At 41.6% G+C, this 22,485-nt stretch overlaps 1 protein-coding gene across 2 annotated transcripts in view; it reads left to right on the top strand.

The window, feature by feature from the left end:
* arap2 (ArfGAP with RhoGAP domain, ankyrin repeat and PH domain 2) overlaps positions 1-22,485 on the top strand; it is a 227,178-nt gene that overhangs the window by 31,560 nt on the left and 173,133 nt on the right. For both annotated transcript variants that reach the window (XM_050067659.1, XM_050067658.1), the window contains exon 9: positions 10,632-10,752. In XM_050067659.1, coding sequence (XP_049923616.1) covers positions 10,632-10,752 — 121 coding nt within the window. The remainder of the gene's footprint in view (positions 1-10,631; positions 10,753-22,485) is intronic.

The following is a 22,485-nucleotide window of genomic DNA, read 5'->3' as shown; positions in this document are numbered from 1 at the left end:
TAATTATTCAATTGTGGGATAATCAAGATTAATATTTGATTTATTGTGCAGCCCTAATTTTGAGGCCTTCGAAAATCTATGTATATGCCAATTATGTCAAGGAGAGCTTTGCTAATTTGGCATCAAGACCTTGGCTCATTACTTGGTAAAATATGCTCACCACTAGCTAAAAAGCTGATGTTAAATAGTTGTTTTACTGGGTTATAAAATGTGAAATAATACAAAGTGAAATATGTACTACAGTTAATACAACTCTACTCCCACTCTGTGTCGTCCCGAGTTTATATTTCTGCAATTATACAACTTTGTGACGAACTCAGTCCCTGATTCAGACCAAAACAACACAACTCTAGGTCTGAAAGCACCCTTAGACTTTATATTACTGCACCATTCCGAGGACGAATGGATTCACCTGCTGTACCCTATGTCTTTGCGTCGCAGTTTAAAGTCCACCAGAAACAATGGTTTTGGATCAGCGCTGGTGGAACCAGCAGATTGTGGGGCACTTTCCAGAATGGGATTGTTGTCACTTAGGATTGGATGGAAAACTCTTGCATCACTCGTTTCTTTGAGTTGAACTCCTTAATCTTTACATTTGATCTCCAGTAGGTGTTTTGAATAAGGTAACATCAGCCTGTACACTACCTTTGTGAGGAGGGGAGACTGCAGAAGACAGCCAGCAAGCGTTCGGAGTCATTTTTGTGTTCTAGTGTGGACCGAGATATTTTGAAAAGTGAATGTCTGATATTAATGAATGTCATGAACTCAACCAGGAACTCAACGTGTTGTCCAGTCTTTACTACCCGTGCACAAAAATAGAAATACCTCCACGCTGACAGATTCCCATGCTTGTTCTCTTTCTCCAACTTTCAACAACCGAAAAACTCTTTTGTAGTTTGAAATCCTCTGGGATCTGTCAGCCCCAGACAGAACTAATCGCACTTAATCACAGTCGCAGCTTGAAGGTCTCTGGCCGCGGTGATGTCATCACCAGGGTAGCGGAGGTGGCGTGGGAGAGTAGCGAGATCCTCAGTCTCACTTCTCCCTCACTGCAGCGATGTATCCAATCCGTCTCATCAATCACCCCTTTCGCCTGATTTCGTCAACACCAGGATTGACTCGGGAGAACGCTTTGGGCCTGAGATGTAGTCTTCAGGGTCCTGACGTGGTGTCATGCATGTCTGTGTGTGTGTGTATATGTGTGTGTGTGTGTGTGTGTGTGTGTGTGTGTGTTTGTGAAAACAGTCCAAAGCCTGGCTTCAGGTTAGCGAGGGGAGGAAGCGAGGAGAATGGCTGGGAGGGATGAAGGGATGAGAGGATGGGGGAGGTGGGGTGGAGGCTGAATAGAAGGCCAAAGGGGAGATGAGGTTTTAGGATCAGGGATCAGTCTTTGAGTGTATCAGTCTGCCTGATTGTCTGTGTGTCTGTCTGACGCTGCAAAGCTCTCTCTTTCCAAGCCTGAAAGCTCCTCTGCTTACTCCCTCCTGTGTTTTCCCAAGATGACTGTGCTGAAGCTTACTGTAATACCCAGAGTGTTTCTTTTTTCATTTTCCTCTCTGCTCAAAGTATGTGACATATTCAGTAGCAATCTGCAGTGTATCTAAAACATGATTTCATGGTTTCTTACATTTCCAGGTGTTTATTTTCTTATGCATGACACGGCCTGGTCATATTCTGATGTCCAGGAGTTTAAATATCATACAGAGAGATGTTCAAAAATAGATACAATTGCAATTCAGTGCTGCTTGTCAGGTAGATTTACCTTGAATTTTAATCAATCCCTAGTAAAGTAGTAAAAAAAAGTTTCCTTGAAGCTACACTCATCAATGTTTTTATGTGGCAAAGGATTAAATTATAACATAAAAGCCAAAAAGGGTTTGCTTGTAGTGGCGAATCCCAAACTATTGGCTCATTGGGTAATGTAGGGCATGTACACAGTAGCATGTAGCTACATGTAGCACTGGGAAAATGACATAGAGTATAGCGGTACTTTATACTGTTTTTTTTTGCCCAGTAGCTGACTGCTTTGTTGTCCTGTTCATTAAGTAAGTGGCTATGCATTTGATTTTAAGTAAATTTCAACTTACTTTTTGTCTAATTAAATTAAATTAAATCATTTCACTATTTGGGACTGAAATGAAACAAGTGTGGCAAACTAACAATAAGTGTCACATCAACACAAGTAATTTGTCAACTTAATAAGGCTACTTAGCTTGCTATTAGCTTGCTAGCTAGCTTTTATCAAGCAATTCAACACCCATTGACACTAATAATGTAATGTGGTCAGTGAAACATTGAGGGCTAGCTTGCTAACTAGCTTCTACATGTAGCAAGCAATTCAACATCCACTGACACTAATAATGTAATGCTTTTCATGAAACTTTAAGTCAAAGCTTGCTAGCTAACTTTTAGCAAACAATTCAGCATCCATTGATGTTTATACTGTTTGTAAAACATTTAGTGCTAACTTGCTAGCTAGCGTCTAGCAAGCAATTCAGCATCCATTGACGCTAATAATGTAATGCTGTTTTTTGAAACATTGAATGCCAGCTTGTTAGCTAGCTTTTAACAAGTAATTCAGTATCTATTGTAGCTAATAATGTAATGATGTTTGTGAAACATCGAGTGCTAGCTCGCTAGCTAGCTTCTAGCAAGCAATTCAGCTTCTACTGATACTTATAATGTTATGCTGGTAGAAACATAATATGTAGTGCTAGCTTGCTAGTTAGCTTTTAGCAAGCAATTCAACTTCCATTTATGCTAGTAATGTAATACTGTTTGTGAAACAGTGAGTGCTAGCTTGCTAGTTAGCTTTTAGCAAGCAATTCAACATCTATTGATGCTTGTGCTGCATTTCTTTTACCTCAGAGTTTAGTGGGAATGGATTCACACTCGATGTTTAAAGCAATACCAGTTCAAACTAGGTTAGCCATTGTTGGCAGATAGAAGTTGGACAGGACTGTGTGTATGACTGTTTCAGTGTCACATAAATAACACATAAGTGCTAACAGACCGTATACTACTACAGCTTTCACTGCTGTTGATGCACGGAGCAGCCATATTGGATTTTGAGGTCAGGATTGGTGAGGTTCCTCCAACTTTCCAATTTGGTAATTCGACTTCAGGGGGTGCTCCAGTTAAAATTTCTGACTGGGAACTCCGACTTCCCAGTACAAATGGAACGCACCATAATAATGTAATGCTGGTAGTGAAACATGTATTGCTAGCTTGCAAGCTATCTTGCAGGCTGTGATCCCCAAAAGGATTGGGGTTAATTCTGTCACAGTTGTCATTTTTTGTGTGCATTCACAATGAAGTAATACTAACAGTGGTATGAGCCAGTTCCAGCTGTGCATTAATGTTAGAGGAGTGGATCCCTCTAAGTAACCATTCTTGTGCTCCACAAGCCGATCACACTAGTGGGCACTCCTGTCAAGCCCGACAGTAACACCATGCCACGGCTGCAGTCAGACCTGTCTCGATAATTATTACCCGTCTCTGCAGTTTCCCTCAGCTACTGAGCTTTATATAGTATCTTTCAGCTCATTGTTTTGGTTTTCTGGCCTGCTATTTTACAGGGTTTGATTTTACTGTTCTCATCATCTTTATCATAAACTTTATTTTCAGCCTCAGCAAGCACTGTACGCTACCTGTCCAGCACCAATTAGCTGACAAATTTAGCAATTAGACAACACAGTGGAATATTAGCAGCTTAAGAGCCTGATATTTTCCTCAGGAGTTAGTGAGAATCCAAACTGAGTGGAAAAGAAGGTAAATATTGGACCTAATGTTATTTTGGTGTACACAATCATGACTTTTAATAAATACTAAAATTGCTCTGTGTATATAAGCAACTGCTTGCTAATAGCGCCAATAATATCAATGGTAGAAGGTAAACTGTAGCCCAAAAATACATGTACTTTGGGTTTCTACTAGACCATGCTCACTTGTAACACTTAATTTTCCTTTTAGTGTCTTTGCAGTAACACCTGTTTTCACCCTCTGTCTTTAGTTGCTCCTTTTTAGCACCTGTCTCTATAAGCCCTACTCTCGGAAAAGCCCAGTCTGCTCTGACTGGTAAGCAACTCTGAGTTTTTAACAACTGCACTCACTGCGGCACCGTCATTGCAACCGCGGAACTGGTCATATCCCAGCAGGAATCTGATCCCAAACTGGGGAGAAATTACTAACTTTGGCAACCAAGATTACAGGTTTCCCTGATGTTAGCGTGTAGCTACATGTAGCTGGAGACTTGCAGCTGGGGAGTGACCATAATGGAGTATAGCATCACTTTTTCACGTTAAAAATCACCAATAAAAGCTTCTAAACCAAAATCTTTACCTCTGCGCGTGGTCCAGCAGAAATATATGATCAGAAACTTGGGAGAAATTAACAACACTGGCAACCAAGATTGCAGGTTTCCCTGTAGTTAGCATGTAGCTACATGTAGCAGGGACTGTAATGGCATATATAGCGTCACTTTTTCATGTTAACAATCACTAGTGAAAGCTTCTAAACCAAAGTCTTCACATCAGCACGTGTTCTACCAGGAATATCATTTGAAATTGGGATGAAATTAACAACATCAGCAACCAAGATTACATGTTTACCTGACATTAGCATGTAGCTACATGTAGCAGTGTAATATAAATACTTGCTTTGGCGTGCCTGCAGCAGATAACCTTATAAAGGAATTCACCACAAGTTTACGCCATCTTGTAGACAAAGTAGAAAAAAACTGAGTATTCAGAACGGTCTTAAATGCTTTGTAACACAACCAGACATTTTCCATCAGGAATATGATCTGAATCAAGGGAGAAGTTAACAACATCTGTGACCTAGGTTACATATTTCCCTGACGTTAGCATGTGGCTAAATGTAGCAGTGTACTTGCAGCCGAGGAATGACTGTAAGGGAGTATAGCAGCACACAAAGAGACATGTCCCAGCAGGAATTTGATCCATAATCAGGGAGAAATTAACAATATCAGCAAGCAAGATTACATATTTTTCCGACGTTAGCATAAAGGTACACGTAGCGATGTACTTGCAGCAGAGTATGGTGGCGCTTTCTACGGTAAAATGATGAATAAAAGCTTCTAAATCAAAATCTTCACAACTGGACATTTTATAGCAGAAATATGATATGAAATGAGAGAAAGATTCACAACATCTTCAGCCAAGATGACATGTTTCCCTGATGTTAGCATGGAGCTACATTCAGCAGTGTACTTGCAGTGTCAAAAAGTCATGTGAAAGTTTCGAGTATTGGTGGTTTTCTACCACGAAAATCACCAATACTCGAAACCAAAATCTTTACAAATGGACACAGTCCAGCAGGAATATGATCCTGATGTTAGCATGTAGCTACATGTAGCAATGTAGGCTACGTATAGTAAACACACATGCCTGGAGCAGATGAACATATTAAGAAATCTGTCATGAGCTGACGTCAGCTTGTCTTGAAAGTTGAAAAATTGTTGGAAACAGTATAGTGACACTTGAAGCCTGAGGTTTTTGCTCACAGGGATTACGTTTACATATGTTTACCTCATTATCTGAAACGTGTTTCATATGTTTAATATGAGCATCCAACTCTGTAGAATCATATATTTGACAGAGAATAAGGAAAAGCATAATAGGTCCCCTTTCATCATAATCCTAAACCTGATACCACTAGTCTCAGTTTTTGACTTCCATTAATACCTGGAACATTTAAAAATAAATAAGACAGTGACACACACAAACTCAATATTTAACTATTAGAGCTAAAATATTTAGTCTCAGATATAAAATCAGTTTACACAGGTTGAAATGACAGTGTTGTGTTTTATTTTAGTGGTCAGCATTCAGAGACCTGAAAGTCTTGCAGCCTACTTACTTTATAAAGACTTACTACTTGGACTTGTCTCAAAACAGCTCTGCCAGGAAGCAACATCTTCAAAAATCCTTAAGGCACCCCACTTGCTGAAACACTGAGTAAGGATGCATTGTTGCCCACAGGCATTTCCTCCAAGCTGCAGTTGTGTGCTGCGGCCAGTTGGTGTCCCCATGCCTCCACTGAAAAATGCTCTGGAGATGCCAGAACCTTAACTCCATGCTGGTGGTAAAACTCTTTCCACCCTCTTTACCCTCTTCCCTGCTTTCCCCACACGCCGCCCCCGTTATTGTAGGCTTTAGCTCCATTGCTCTGCCTTAATTGTTTCCTGAAGTTTACCAGGTTGTTTTTGAAAAGAAAGGAGACATAGTTATCAACGCAGGATAGGCACCTCCACACACACACACACACAAACACACAAACACACACACACACACACACACACACACACATGAAAAACAGGAGTGACACCGCCCTGCAAGATGACACGGGTTGACAAATGTTGGGAGGGTAGAAGGAGAGGACGTGGGAGTGAGGGAGTTGGGAGTGGGAGGGAGGTCAGAGTGAGGGGAAATGAGTGTGGAGGAGATCTTTGGCAGAGGGAGGCGAGTCAGGTGTGTCTGTTATTGAAGAAAGAGAGATAGTTAGGCCTCATTGCTTCCTTGGCAGTCCTTCCTCTTGAGATTAGTCTATAAACATTACGTGTGTGTGTGTGTGTGTGTGTGTGGGCGGCAGCAATGTCTGAATCCGCCGTCTTAACGCTGACCGCTCCTTTTCATCGTCCCCGCGCTGACTCCGCTGTCAGAGTATTTACAGATGCACAACTCGCAATTAAACAACTCCGTCCTCCGTGACCCCGAAAGTAGAATTAAAACAATTAATTACCGTTAACCCATACCGGGGTGTAATTATCAGCCACCGAGCTAATCCATCCACGCACACTTTCTCCCCTCCTCACCTTCCTTTAACGTCAAGCTAAATTTAGACAGCAAGAAAAGGGGGAGATATTGGTGTGAAACTCCCGGGGAGCGAAATGCACAAGGCTGGCTGTCGGTAATTAGGTTGAGCCACTTCTTGCCATTGTTAACATCCTGCTTTAATATGAGAAGGACCCCTCCCTGACCCTCTTAGGCGTCTTCATTTCGCCATGATGTCTCTCTTTCCTCTCCGCTTCCTGATGATGGAATTGCACCATTACCTCTTCTGTTTTTATCTTTTCTTTCCCCATCTACGTACTCTTTTTCATTTTCTTTCTCTCAGTCCTCTCCTTGGCCTTTCACACAAACCTAATTTCTCTTTTTTTCTTCAAATTTCACGCTCCCTCCATCCATCCATCCATCCATCCTTCCGCCCCCGCTCTCCTTAACTGACTGTGCCGGCTGGTATATTTTTGGCTGTATGGTCTCTAGAAATAGGCTTTTGTGGCTGGCAAGGTCACTGGATTAATTAAGAATGGCGAGAGGGAGTCAGGAGTTCACTTTCTTTCTCTTCCTCAATTCATCCTCCGCTTTCCCTCGCGCTCTGTGTCTTCGCAGAATACGACGGCGGCGGCGGCGGTACAGTGGAGCAAACATGCAGTGTTGTGCATGGCAATCACCACAAGCCATTACATTGTGCACAGGACTGCAGAGAATCAAAATTCAGGTCAAGCCCGTTGAAGAGCGACAGAGAGGAAAAAAAAAGGGACGTCTGTTTTTTTTTTTTTTTCATACTTTGCAATGATAATGACATTATCGACATGAATAATGCAATGTCTGCAACGACCCCTTTCTTTTCCTTTTTTATAACCCGGTGATTTTCACGCCGCTACAGAAGTGTAATGCACTGTCCTCTGGTTCACTCCATTGCAAGAACATTACAATCTGACATGTTCTCAGCTTTTTCAAACTACTTTAAGGGCATTTCTCTGTTATCCGCGCCACATCACGGTGTGAATACTGATTCAGCGGCGGTGCCGGTCTGTCCTTGCTTCTTTAGAAGTGATAATATTGACGTTTGATTTCTTTTTCTTGCTCCGTCTGTCTCTTTTTCATATTGACAATGACCCAGTACTTTAATTGCCATTGTCAAGGGAGGCTGTAAAGAGGGTCACGAAGCCTCCAGTGCAACATCCTCCTTATTTGGATGCCTCCACTAGAGCTGCTGCATGGGGGAAAACATGGGGGGTAATGAAACAATGCACACACAGCCCAATCCCACTTTACCCAACAAGCGCTTCCTGTGCTTTACCCAAATCCCCACTACAGTGTGCCTGCTTCTTTTTAAATATTTGAGAAGTTTGTTTTCAGCTTGTAGATTTGTTTTATGATGTCTCCTAACACCCAAATGACTGTGCTCTGTGTGTGCTATTCTGGTGTTTTGGGTTTCTTTAATGCAGTGTGATTAACTTTTGGGGCTGTTTGCTGCGCCTACATTTCAAATCACACATATTTAAGTTTATAATTAGAGTTACATGTGTTCATGTCAAAGATCACATTAAGGGGAATGTATTCTGGCTGGCTTAAAGGGGACCTATGATGTTTGTTCTTATTTTCTGTCATATATGTATAATGTACAATGTCAGATGTTAAACTCGGCTTAAGTTTCACATAATAAGGTAAATGTGTGTAAAAGTAATCTTAGACTGTTCTGAATTCTCTGTTTCCAAAGTTTTTTCTCCTTTCTCTACAAGATGACGTCAACTTGTGACGCAGGCACTGTACTGCAAAGTATTTACATGCAGCTGACGTCAGGCAAACATGTATCTTCGTTGCTGATGTTGTTGACTCCTTCCTGATTTTGGATCATTTTGGACATGTACGAATGTGAAATCTGATTTATAGGGTTTTATTGTTGATTTTTTAATGTGGAAAAGTGATGCTGTACTCCATTACGGTCATTTCCCTGCTGGAAGTCCACTGCTACATGTAGCTACATGCTAACGCCAGGGAACCATGTAATCTTGGTTGCCAGTGTACTCTGTTTCCAACAGTTTTTTCTACTTTCAAGACAAGCTGACATCAGCTCATGACAGCTTTATTTATATGTTCATATGCTCCAGGCATGGAACTGTAAGTGTTTACTATACATAGCCTACACTGCTACATGTAGCTACATGCTAACATCAGCATCATTTCCCAGCTGGAATTCTTCCAGTTGTGAAGATTTTGTTTTAGAAGTTTTTATTGGTGACTTTCTTGGTAGAAAATGGCAAGATAACATGACTTTGTTTCACTGCAAGTACGCCGCTACATGAAGCTACATGCTAACGTCAGGGAAACATGTAATCTTGGTTGCCGATATTGTTAATTTCTCTACGATTTTGGATCATACTCCTGCTGTTACATGTCCAGTTCTGTTAAGAAGCTTGTGATGGGGATTTTTCACAGTAGAAAGTGCTGCTATGCTCCATTAACAGTCATTTCCTGGCTGCCAGTACACTGCTACATGTAGCTACATACTGTCAGGGACACATATAATCTTGATCACTGACACTAATGTAATTTTTTTCCTGATTTGAGATTATATTCCTGCTGGAACATGCTTGGATGTTAAGATTTTGGTATAGAAGCTTTATTGGTGATTTTTCATGGTAGAAAGTGCCTCTGTGTTCTCATTCCTTGGCTGAGGATACACTGCTACGTGTAGCTACATGCTAACATCTGGGAAACGTAATCTTGGTTGCCTATGTTAATTTCTCTACGATTTTTTGATTATATTTCTTCTGGAACATGTCTGGTTGTGTGTAGAAGCTTTAATTGGTGATATGTCACGGTAAAACGTGGTGCTATACTCCCTTACAGTAATTCCTCGGCTGCAAATAAACTGCTACATGTAGCTACATGCTAACGTTAGGGAAACATGTAATCTTGGTTGCCAGTGTTGTTAATTTCTCCCTGATTTTCGATTATATACCTTCTTGAAACGGAAATAATCTGTACTTACGTTCACTTCTCCCATTGGAATGAATAGACTCAGGGTCGCTATAGTCTCCTAAAGGGGCGGGGCAGTGACAAAACCCATGTGACACAGGAAATGAAGTGGTCCGTCTCGGTTTTTCAGTGGTCTCTGGCAATTCAGAGATCCCGAGATATGGAAGGCCTGGAAATACTGACCAGTCAGAGCAGGCTGGGCTCTTGGGAGGGGGGGGCCTAGATAGACAGGTGCTAAAGCAAAGCGTCTCAGACAGAGGGTGAGCACAGGTGATCCGGCACAGACAGTAGGAAGAATATAAAGTGTTTTTTGAACATTAAAGCACATAAACATGTTCTAGTTGAAACCCAGAATACAAGCATGAACCTGACAATGAGCATAATAGGTCCTCTTTAACGGTATACAGCTCATATGAAAACATATACTGACAGCTTCCTGTTTGTATTCCTGCAGCAGTTTTTTGATTGAGATGCTTCTTGTCCAAGCGCTCTGTGCCATTTATCAAAGTTCTCGCTTGAAAGAGAACAGGGAAGCTATTTCTGCAAATAAATTTGACGCTGTTTTGATGGGCTACGGCTCCAGTTTGATGAGGATGTCTGTCAGTGGTGTTTCAAATTGAATGCGATCCTTGCCGACGGTAATACAACTCAGAATTACACATCTATTGATGCAAACAATGCGCTTGAAAATGGTAATTGTGGGTCTACAGATGCAGATAATAGGAATAAGCAACAATTCAGTGACATTGTTAGTATGCATGATGCTGCGTGTGTGTCTGATATACCTATTTAGTGTGTGTTTTTACCTCACATCTGTGTGGTTATGTGTCTCTCTGTGTTTAGGAGATGTACTCCAAAGGTATGATCCTGGCCAGTGCGATCAGACAGGTGCGAGGACTGGGTGACAACAAGTTTGAGGTGGTCACTTCCCTACGAACCTTCGTGTTCCGGGCTGAAAGAGAAGGTACAACAAGTGCATCCTTGACTCTTTTTTTTTTCTCCTGCATTTCCTAATCATCTATCAGCTCCTCATTGTGTCTCGCTGGTCAGTCTGCCTCTGACGCTGTGACCGTCTGATTCCCTGTCTAGCCTTGTTTTTCTCTCTTGTTCTCCACCTCTCTATGTCCTTCCCCCCCCCCTTCTCTGTTTATCTCTGTCTCGTCTCTCTCATTCTCACCTCACTCCCTCTAAATGTGGTAATCTTCTGCCTCACCTCTTTCACTCTTTTTGTCTCTCTATCTCCATGTGCAGTTTTCTCTTTGTCATTTCTCTCTGGAAGGACACTTTCAGTGTGACTTTATTTCGTTCAATATCATTGTCCAAGGTGCCCATATGTAAAGAAATAGTTGCCTGATATTAGACAGAATTCTCAAATCGTTTGTCTCCATCTTTAGCCTGACACGGTGTCCACTCCAACCTATTTCTGCGGGAAAGGGGAATTTGATCCTCCCTAACCAGCACTACACCCACATTATCCATCTAAATCTGACGTCATTTTAAGGCCTACGCCGTTGTGAGCGCTTATACTTGTGCGGTGGTGTGTCTGTGTCACTCTGCAGTTACGCCTCCAAATCAGCTTCACTATAACTCGCAGCATTCACAGACATGCTAACGTTATTAGCACAAGCCTATGGCATTTTATATTGTATAAATTACTCTAGCAGCTAGCGATCTTTTCCTCTAAGCCAGAGACAACAGCAACATTTAACAAAGTTAACATTACAAAATTCAGCTCCATTACAGCTCACAAGGTTCACTGACAAAACAATTGTCTTATACTAAACACGTTTTCCAAACATATATAACATGCTAATGTTGTTAGCACAAGCCTATGGCATTTCACATTGTATAAATTAGCCTAGCAGCTAGCGGACTTTTTCTCTACTCATATGAAGCCTGGCACAACAGCAGCAATTAACAAAGCTCCATTACAGCTCACAAGGTTCACTGATAAAACAACTGTCTTATACTAAACACGTTTTCCAAACAAATACAACATGCTAACGTGGCATTTTACATTATATGAATTAGCCTAGCAATGAGCAGAGATTTCCTCTGCTCATATGAAGCCAGGATAAATCACACACAAGACTTAAAATGCTATTTGTGTGGAGGCTTTATTGTCTTCACAATTTATTGTTTCTTATCTGTGAAATTAAAGTAAATGAAAGCTTTGTTTCCACTGAGGGAAATGGTTTCAGCTTACAGGAATAGACAGGAGGACTGCGTCACCGTGACGTGTAGTTACATTTCAGGGGAGGTGCACGTCAGGCTATGGCATAGGCTCTAGACGCAAAGCCTATGCCATGGGTACAGCGTTGATTCAGCGCAGAAGTATACATTCTGCCTAAGAGCGAAGTCGAGTGAGATAGACACAAACTTTGAGTTGGTGCTTATAATCGATTTAAAACAGCCTCGACAGCAGTGTCCATCTTGGATGCAGTTATTGTTTCACTAACAGAGATCACACCAATAAGATAAAGATTTAGAGTGGTTGATTGCATATGATGTATTAAGGGTTTGGAGGAAAGCATGAAGGGATAAGGATCAAGGGATGGAGGTATGATAGGATGTACAATGAAGGGATGAGAGTCGGAGAGGGATTAAGGGTGCAGGATGGATTGATGGATGGACCTGCATTTGTATAGCGCCTTTCTAGTCGTCACTATGAGTAACATTCACCCATTCACACACACATTCACACACTGGTGGCTGGGACTACCATACAAGGTGCCACCTGCTACTCAGTCTTTAACACACTCACACATGGTTGGTTTCAGTTGCTATGCTTAAGTATTAGCTTATGAACATCGGTGACTGTCAGTCGGGAACTTGTGGCACAGGGTTTCCATTGATACCAGTCCATCTGTCCAGGAAAGATTTTAGTGTCCCAGAGAAAAACGAAACTAGTCAATGTACGCCATGTCTAGTAACTATCACAATAAAACATGTGTTGTCTGTTTAAAAAGTACAAACGTGGGAAGATTATAAATACTAATTCATCTTTTAAGTGGTTCCATCTCCAGTATGCAGCTGATAGGTGCTTGGCTTGTTTACATGATGTAATAGAAGTGCATATTTAACTGATTCGCTCTTGACAGAGAGCATCTAATGTAGTCAGAGGCTTGGGTGCTGTTAGGACACGATGTTAGGCCGACATGTTCTCAGAGGGAATTATTTTCATTAGACATTATCACCGCAGAGATTTTAATACAGATTCTCCCAGTAATGAAACAGTTCGTTCTGGAGAACAGAAACCCTGTCTTGGTACCACTGTGCCTGTACCTATAGGTATAACCTTGCACTGGGCAGATGGATAAACCATCGATCGATCGTCAAAGAATAGTTCCATTTCATAACTCACCCCACAGCATCTGTTGCATCCTTTTGTGTACTCATTAAAAATAAGGTTCACATTGTGTTCATGAGAACGCTCAAGTTCGGAGGCCTGTTTTTTATAAACTTAGGACAAACCTGGGTAGTTGTCCCCTTGCTTCTAGTTGTTATGCAAAGCTCGGCTAAACAGGTCAGAAAGAACGCAAATAGTATTTTTTCGGACTGTAAATGTTCTTTAAATGTTATGCAATGTAAGTGGGTGTATATGTTGGTGCTGAGGGAGATTTCTCTGACAGTAATGACTTCATGTCCCTGCCTGAACCTCTGTTATTAAGATAATCCAAAGGGACAGAGTGTTAAAAAAAGACAAAATTCCCAAATCTCCCAGGAACCGTCCGTTAATAGTCTCGTTGCTCCGTTTTCTCTTCATCCTTCTGTTGTCAGAGTCGTCTCTGCTTATCGTCTTTGCTCTGGAAGCTTTGTCTGTGTCGGCCTTTAATGAGAGGGGAAAGAGACACTTTGTGCTGCGTACCTCGTGCCTGCTCCGTGGCAGTTTATTAGGCAGCTCAGGTCAACCTGCTCGTTCACTAATCGAGGGTCCGTCTCTGGGGTCGGGTGTCAGTTGCCCTTTGATTCACGTGGATGAGTGAGATCATAAACCTGAGTTTTAGCACGGTTATGAACCTTTGCAGTGTGAATTTCTGAGAACGTGGTGGAACTGAAAGATCTTTGAGACCATTAAGACCTCAGTGTAAGTTATTGAAATATTGATGTCTGTTGAGTGAGGAACAAAGTGATCAATATTTGACACGCTCATCAGTGATATTGAGCATCTGCTTATTGCTCCTGATAAGTTCAACTGGCCGTTTATTGCTCAGCGCTCAGACGTGATTGTGATGCTGAAGCTGTTTGAGTAGATTTTAATGCTTCAGGCTGACTTAGGACAAAATGCCTCATCAGTTGAAAGTGCTCTATTATTGATATCTATGACTTTTTTGGGGATTATCAGGATAGTTTTCATGCCTCGAGGTGGCGACAGCTGCGGCCATAGGCATTATGTTTTCGGGTTGTCCGTCCAATCTGTTCTAGTGTCTAGGGTTGCAGCTGTACGCGGTGGTATGACAGTAATTTTACGGTTTTCATTTGCTATCTATGGTTTTGAGGGAAAAAAAGAAACCTGACGAATGGCTGTCTGATTGTTTGCTCAACCCATGAAAAATATTTTTGAATTTCTTTAAAGGTCATTGTAACCGATGATAATAATGATATAAAATATAATAACAATAATAACAGAGAAAATAATCCAAGTTGTGTTTGAAAGTGTTTTCTTAATTTCACAGTCGTGGTGGGGGAATGTTCAGTTCCTTTACTTGGGTAAAAGTACTGATACTAGGCTGTGAAAATACTGTGTTACAAGTAATTGAAAATGTTACTTAAGTAAAAGTAGGTAAGTATAATCAGGAAAATGTACTGAACGTATTAAAAGTAAAACTACTCAATGCAAAAAAAGAGGAAAAAATCTAAAAAAAAAAAAATATACAAACCCCGAATACTCAAAATTATAAAAAAAATAAATGAAAACAAAAAAGAAATGAAATGAATTGGAATAAAGTAAAATTAAATAGAATACAATTAAATTAAATTCAATTATATTATATTAAATTAGATTAAATTAAATTAAATTAGATTAGATTAGATTGAATTAAATTAAATTAAATTAAATTAGATTAGATTAGATTAGATTGAATTAAACTGAATTGAATTAAATTAAAAAAAGAAAATAGTTGCCAATTAATTTTCGGTCAACTGACGAATTGATTAATTGACTAATCAGTTTGTTCAGTTTATGCAAAAATCTTGATTACAGTAAATTTACAATTACAATTACAGTTAATTGTAAAGGAACTCCAACCGCCTTCCCTCTTCCCTCTTCCCTGTATGACGCGGTTATGGGCGGTTTTCCAAGCCACTGTCGGCACAATGAATATCCCACTGTGGAGCGTGGAAATAAGTCAAAGTGTGAATCCAAGGGATGGTTCGCCCAGGGCGTAAAACTAGCCAGGACCGCCTCTGGGCGGAGGAGACGGTTAGGGACCGTTCGCCACGGCCAGGCTGTCAGCTGGGTGGGAATAAGTCAAAGTGTGGCGGAGACGAGGGACCGGGAAAAGCGGTGGACCTCCGGGGAAGCCTGCTCCGTTCTCCCCGCAGTTCGGGACCGTTCGCCACGGTACCGCTGCTGGGCAGGGTGGAAATAAGTCCTGCAGAGTTTCAGAGGACCTGGAGAATGTTTTAGGATAGTAATAACATTATATAAGATAATCATATTGCAAAGATAATATATATAAGATAATAACATTAAAGACGAAATTAAATTGCAATACTTATTCAAAACTTGATGATTTTACCTTGCTGTACATTTTGTATACAAATTCATTAAATAATTTTGCTTGTAAATGTCTACTTGCATCACGTTTATTATGGAAAACACATTATTTGATCAATTTACATTGTGCCCCTAAAGTTCTTTGTGCGCTCCTTACTTTTTCAACTTAGTAGCACATGTGTTCCTTGGGAAAAAAGTTAGTGTCAAGCCCTGAATGTGGTGAAGTAAATAGTTCAATATTTCCCTCTGAAATGTGGCATGAAAAGGAAAGTCTCAAGTAAAGTACAGAACTACCTCTGCACAGCCAGTCTCAAGGATCAGGTGCTGGTCGGCCGCAGGAACATCTCAGATAAAATCGTCAACTTAGACCACTGCATGCTGAACTGAGCGAACCTGAGGAAGGCACGGGCGAAACGCGTTGTTCACTCTTGGTAAAATCACAGTTATTCAGTTCAGTGTGTGGTGGTTTATGTTGAGTAAAGTACTGGAGTTACATTCCACCACTGGTATATAGTCCTCTACATAGAGCTCCAAAGATAGTGAGTAGTGAATGAGTGAATGATTTCAGACAGTAGTGTATAAAGCTTGGTGTAGCAACAGTATCTCCGTTTTATTATCAGCTAAAAACTAACATTTGCGTCAGATACCCTTTTCATACAGTTAGGCATCACCCCTGGTTTATAAAAAAGCAATGTAGCCAACAGCTTGCCCTTTAAACTTTGTTTTTTCATCAATTCTCGCCACACTGAGCCCCGGCTTTTCTCCCTCCTCACCCCGTCGATTCCCTGCATCATCATATCGATATCTGCCAGCCCTTTTTGTCCGTTTATGAGTCGAGGGTCCTCAGCGGCATCATTTATCACACTGTCTGCCGGCTGATCGTCATACGTCACACTCAGCCGTGTTGACAAGCGCTGGGAGGGGAGAGGCGCTGTCTGATTTGGAGGTGGCCTCTGACCGCCTGGGATCAGTGGGAAGCCTCTCACAGAGGTGGCTGCTGCCGTCAGAAGAAAGCGTCGGGAGGAGAGATGGAGAGAGGGAAGAGAAAGAGAGAAAAGGAGGAGAAAAGTTGGCCTCATCACCTCATGCATCTTTAAACAGGCCCACTCGCCTTGTGGCGGAGAGTCATCAATCTTTGGGGAAACACACGAGAAAGAGGGAGACATGAGGAGACAGAGGGAAAGAGACGGAGTAGTGGAGTGGAGGTGTGGAGCTGCTGGGGGTGAGACGGGGGGAGAAAATGGTGGAGTGATGGCCGGAGGAGTGTGTGAGAGTGTGAAGGTATCCAGGAGGGGCATTAGAAGAAGAGGGAAGGGGGGAAACGAGGGAAGGAAGCGATTAAATGAGGGAATAACAGGGATGGACAGAGCGAGGGAGGCAGACACGCAATCTCAGTTTGAAGAAGCAACAGAGAGGTAAAGGCAGAGACGGCGGGGAGAGATGAAAAGGGCAGAGTGAAGATGGAGAGAGGGAGGAGGAGGAGGGAGAAGTGAGTGAATAATTGAAGGCCACCGGAGAGAGTGTGCACACAGCTGTCGGCTGATTCTCCACTTGGTCCGCAGGTGGCCTCTTCCCTCAGGTACTGTCAGCTTGAGAAGAGGAGAGATGGAAGGAGGAAGGAAGGCAGGGGGAGAAAGGGAGGGAAGAAAGAGAGGAGGGGGAGGAGGGAGTGATGGGGAGAGCAGTGGCAGGCAATGGGGGGAGAAGAAAGCGAGAGGACAGGAGAGTTTGGCAGGAAGAGACACGGTGGAGAGTGATGGAAAACGGTCAGGACAAGGGGGGAGTGTTGGAGAGGTGTGGAGGGGATGCAGACAAATGCGCTCTACAAGAGAGAAGATGGGATTTATGGTGTAAAGAAATGCTGATGATTTGTATTCTGATGCTTCGACAATTGCCTTTCCACAAAGCCTGCTCCCTAACACATGTTAGTTTTGTTTGAGATGACAGGGAAGAAGGTAAGAGAGAGATGAAGGGAATAAGTAGGGAGGCCGGAGAGAGAATGATGGCAGAAATATAAACTCGGGACGACACAGAGTGGGAGTAGAGTTGTATTAACTGTAGTACATATTTCACTTTGTATTATTTCACATTTTATAACCCAGTAAAACAACTATTTAACATCAGCTTTTTAGCTAGTGGTGAGCATATTTTACCAAGTAATGAGCCAAGGTCTTGATGCCAAATTAGCAAAGCTCTCCTTGACATAATTGGCATATACATAGATTTTCGAAGGCCTCAAAATTAGGGCTGCACAATAAATCAAATATTAATCTTGATTATCCCACAATTGAATAATTATAATGGTCTTTATTTATAAAGTGCTTTAAAGACGAGTTACAAAGTGCTTTATACAAGAGTCTAAATGAATTTAAGGGTGCTTTCAGACCTAGAGTTGTCTCCTTTGGTCTGAATCAGGGACTGAGTTCGTCACAAAGTTGCATAATTGCCTAGAGTTGGTTCATGCTCTCACGGCAGCATTTACAAGTGGACCAGATCAAATGCCTTGAACAAGAAAGCTGCTCTTGATTGGTCAGAATTTCCATGTGGGAAAAATCCAGGAAGTAAACCACTTGCAAGATAAATGTGACACTTTCTAATGTCACAATGGAGGGACAACTACGCAGGTTGATTTTAGCGCTGCTCATTGTGGACTATATTGCTGTCATTGTTCATTTTAGTCAAACCATACAGTCTGAAAACCAGGCGCGGCTCCAACTAGAAAACAATGTTTTGATGATCGAGGTCGGAACATGTTCTCACCACAAACGAACCGCACCAGAGTTCGTTTGTAGCTGGACCGAGACCACCTCTTCAAGAAGGTCTCGGTCTGGTTGTTTTGGTGCACACCTGAGTGTGATTGCTGTGTTCACACCTGCCCAAACGAACCGCACCTAGGGGGCAAACGAACTTGAGTTCGACTGAACCGAACCAAACAGGGCAGGTTTAAAAGCACCCTGAAACTCTCCGATAAAAGTATGTTTTAAGCTTTGGGGCCCTGACTGCAAACACTCTGTTGCCCAAGGATCTCAAAGTACGTCCTGGTGTGTATGGTACTAAGAGGTCAGAGATAAAGCTGATAGAGAGACCATGGAGAGCTTTGAAAGTAATCAGTATAATCTTAAAATGTATGCTAAAACATACTGGGAGCCAGTGTAAAGAGGCTAAAACTGGAGTGATGTGATCATGTCTCTTGGTTCTGGTTAAAAGCCTGGCAGCTGAATTCTGTACACTCTGGAGTTGATAAATAGATTTCGATTCAGTCAAGAAAAGAGGCTTTTCCACTAATCCAGGCGTGAAGAGATGCTGAATCGGCAGAAAAAACTGCCAGCACTGATGAGGGCCAATGGTGCAGGACACACCGCACCGACAAGTGCGGCAGACGCTCAAAAATGACCAAACTTTGACTAACTGCTGACCGTTTGTTTGGTGTGTCAGAGTCTTAAGGTGCGGCAAACCCAAAACCTAATGTCTTCAAATGTGGATGCAGAGTTGCAGGAGGTTAAAGTTCTTGGTCCGCTCATAGAAAACATAGAAAACTGCTGCATTTCAGATCAAGTGCTTCCGAAACTGAAAGTCATGGCAGCTGTCATGCAACAAACTTTCTGAATGTTGCAGCTGCAGTCCAGAGTAAAGGAGTAAAATACACCTCACAGCAAATGTCTCAACCAGGAGGTGACGAGCTGGTCCCTGTTGTTCGAAAGTATTTCAGACTTAGAGAGCATGAGACTTGTTTCTGTGCCGCAGAGCAACACGACTAACAAAGTCAACCACCTGAAAAAAACACCACAAACTGCAGTATGCTGAATCTATGAAGGCCAAGAAGAAGAATGTCGCTAATGTGACCTCACTGAATCACCTTCCTTATCGTCACCATATCCATCCAGCTCCCAAAGACAGACTCAAATAATCAATGCAGATGAATTCGATTTGGCTGAAGATGTGAGTCAAATAAGAACGTTTATGCAGCCGTATTCAAAATTATTTATTTATTTATTTATTTATTTAACCCAAATTTAACCAGGTAAGTCCTGCTGCGATCAACGATCTCTTTTACGAGAATGACCTTGCCAAGACAGCAGCACAACAAAAAGTTACAGCCAAACAACAACGCAATAAAAAAACATAAAAGATGCACAATACGTCAGATGCACATTTTTAACAAGATTCCCATTAATTTGGTTTCAACTGACATCTTTTAGGGCTGCAGCTAATTCGTTTTCAAATAACCTGTTGATTAATCTCGAGTAATCTATTACTTGTTTGTAGGGCCCGACCGATAGGGATTTTTTGGGGCCGATGCTGATTCCGATATTATGGAATAAAAAAATCCGATAACTGATATATCGGCCGATTAAATTTTTACGTTTTCAATTTAAAACCCCCCGAAATACCTGCTTTTGATGGTTAAATATAGTTCAGACACTCGTTACAAAGACATAAATTGAAGGAAGAACATTTTACTATTTTCAAATACTTTTATTATCAGAAATTGTGTGGAACAAGCAGCATATGAACAATTTGAACACAAAATAAATCAAAAATATGATGTGCAAAAAGGCAGTAAACCTCTGGGAAATAAAATAATCATGCAAGGTCTATATGAATTAAGACATTCACATGTTTGTTCACAGTACCAGAGTTCTTCTTATTATTGCCAGTTTAACAGAGGTAGGTTATAGTGCAAAAAGTAACAAAAGGACATCATTTATAAGTAAAACACCATATTCCCTGCATTTTATTAGTGATGAAAATATAAGTGTTAACATCGGCGTCAAACGGCCAACTTTTGGCCGATTGCCGATTATTCTCTAATGGCTATAATCGGCCGATTAAATTGGCCCTGCTTGTTTGGTCTGTAAATGTCAAGAAATGGTGGAAAATGTTTCCCAAAACCCAAGATGACGTCCTCAGATGACCTGTTTTGTCCACAACCCCAAAATATTCAGTTTACTGTAATAGAGATTGAAAAAAAACAGAAAATAATGACATTTAAGAAGCTGGAATGTTAATTTTTACTTTGTTTTTCTTTAAAAAAAACCATCCCAAACTGATTATTATCAAATTTAGTGGCGATAAATTCAACAGTTGACAACTAATCGATTAATTGTTGCAGCTCTGCGTGTATGCAAATAACAAAATATGTCAAGTTAGACTCAACCACTCTGTAAAATATAGTTATATATGGCATATTTAGAGTGGACGAATGTAAACGTTGAATTCTGTGTTGTGCACGTTTGTTAGGATGACAGAACTGGAATGACGGAAAACAAAGCAAATCTCGTTTCCTCTCTCTCCATCCTTTTTCTTTTTTCCTCATCCCTGTTGATGGAGACTGTGTGGGCGGCTTCTAAGATCTCTGTCGAGCGCTAAGTGGACCTGGCTCTCATCTCATCCACTTTCAATGAGGATAATCTGCCTCTCCGCTCGTCTCTCTCCATGTAAAGTGGAATAGTCTTTCAAATACACAGCTATACATATATCCCTTCACAAGCGATGAAGCTAGACGTGGCTGTTGGGTTGCACTGAACTCTCTTTCGTATGCACGGCGAGGTGAGGGCATGTTTGCACACTGAGCGGAAATAATTTTGGCAAGCGCGCTCGGAAGGTTCATGTGCGAGACTGTGCACCCAAACAAACAAAAGCATATACTCAATCATATGCAAGACACAAGTCAGATGCACACATGCTACACGCAGGCGTAGAGGCATGCCACTGTCTCCTCGGTCTCTCTCAAGTTTCTCTCAATCCTCCCACCTCCTTCCCTCGCTCCAGCCCTCCCTCCCTCCCTCAGATTGACAGCTTGGGCGAAGAGCAGAGGGAGAGAGGAAGGCCCTGAATAAATGAACAGGCAAATAAGTGAGCGCAGGACAGGTAATGGAACTCAGAAAGCAAGGGTGGGAACGGAACAGTAAAGCCTAGTGATGTAAAGAGCGGTCAATAATTGAACAGGTCATTCATTATTAATACAGGCTCTTTGTAAATTCATAAGAATCTGGTGGGGCAGCCAGACCAGAGCTGAGTTCGGGACCAGGCAGCGGATACAGTATTTGGGAGCTCAGGAGGGTAGTGTGTGTTGGAGTGGGATACTGAGAGAGGAGAAACTTTTCTTCAGATGTTAGAGGATGTGTTCGCATGCAAGGGCAAATGCTGCATTCACGTGCTCCTCAGACCGTCCCGTATCACGAGCTGGGAAGTCGTTCTTTTGGCTTTGGTGTGTCCATGAGCTTTTAAAGGGATACTTCACTGATTTTCAACCAGCTTTGTATCATAACAGTGTGAGTTATAAGTGAGTAAATAAAAAAGGATGCAGTAGCAGAAAACACTGGCGAGCTGGCCAGATGCATGGGAGGATCGAGATGACTGGAGACTCCGATGAAGGGCTCATCTGAGGACGACCAAATGATGATGATGATGAGTAATATGTGTAAATGAACTGGGGAAACTTCTCTCCATCTTGCCAGTGTCGGTAAAAAATTTGCATTTCATGTCGTGGCAGATTTTCGCCATCTCTCGGGCTGTTGTTGGAACTATAGATTGCACACAAAAGTAAAGAGGTGGATCAAAGGAGAGACCTGCCCCCTTTGCCCTTTAAAACTCAGACCAAACAGTAAAACTAGGCGGCGCTGATCAAATATAAACCAAGATTGTGTTCGATTTTTCGACTTAGATGTCTTCAGAAATACATTTTACTGCACTGTTTAGCTGTTATATGAGAATTTGTGAACAGGAAGTGGGCACTATACTGTTTCCTGTACTCAAAAAATGGAGGCTGAAAATGGAGGCTGAAAATACTGAGCCCAAACGGTAAAACTGGGCAGTGTTGATCAATAAACTGAGATTTTATTCGACTAAAATGTCCTCAGAAATAAATTTTACTGCACTGTTTAGCTGTTATATGAGAATTTGTGGACAGGAAGTGGGTGCCATACCTGCATTTTAAAAATGGAGGCTACAAATACTGAGATCAAGTGGTAAAAT

The sequence above is a fragment of the Epinephelus moara genome, chromosome 17 (genome assembly GCF_006386435.1).
Source record: "Epinephelus moara isolate mb chromosome 17, YSFRI_EMoa_1.0, whole genome shotgun sequence".
NCBI lineage: Eukaryota > Metazoa > Chordata > Actinopteri > Perciformes > Serranidae > Epinephelus > Epinephelus moara.
Note: the sequence above shows the minus strand (reverse complement) of the source record. Positions and strands in the feature narration are given on the sequence as shown.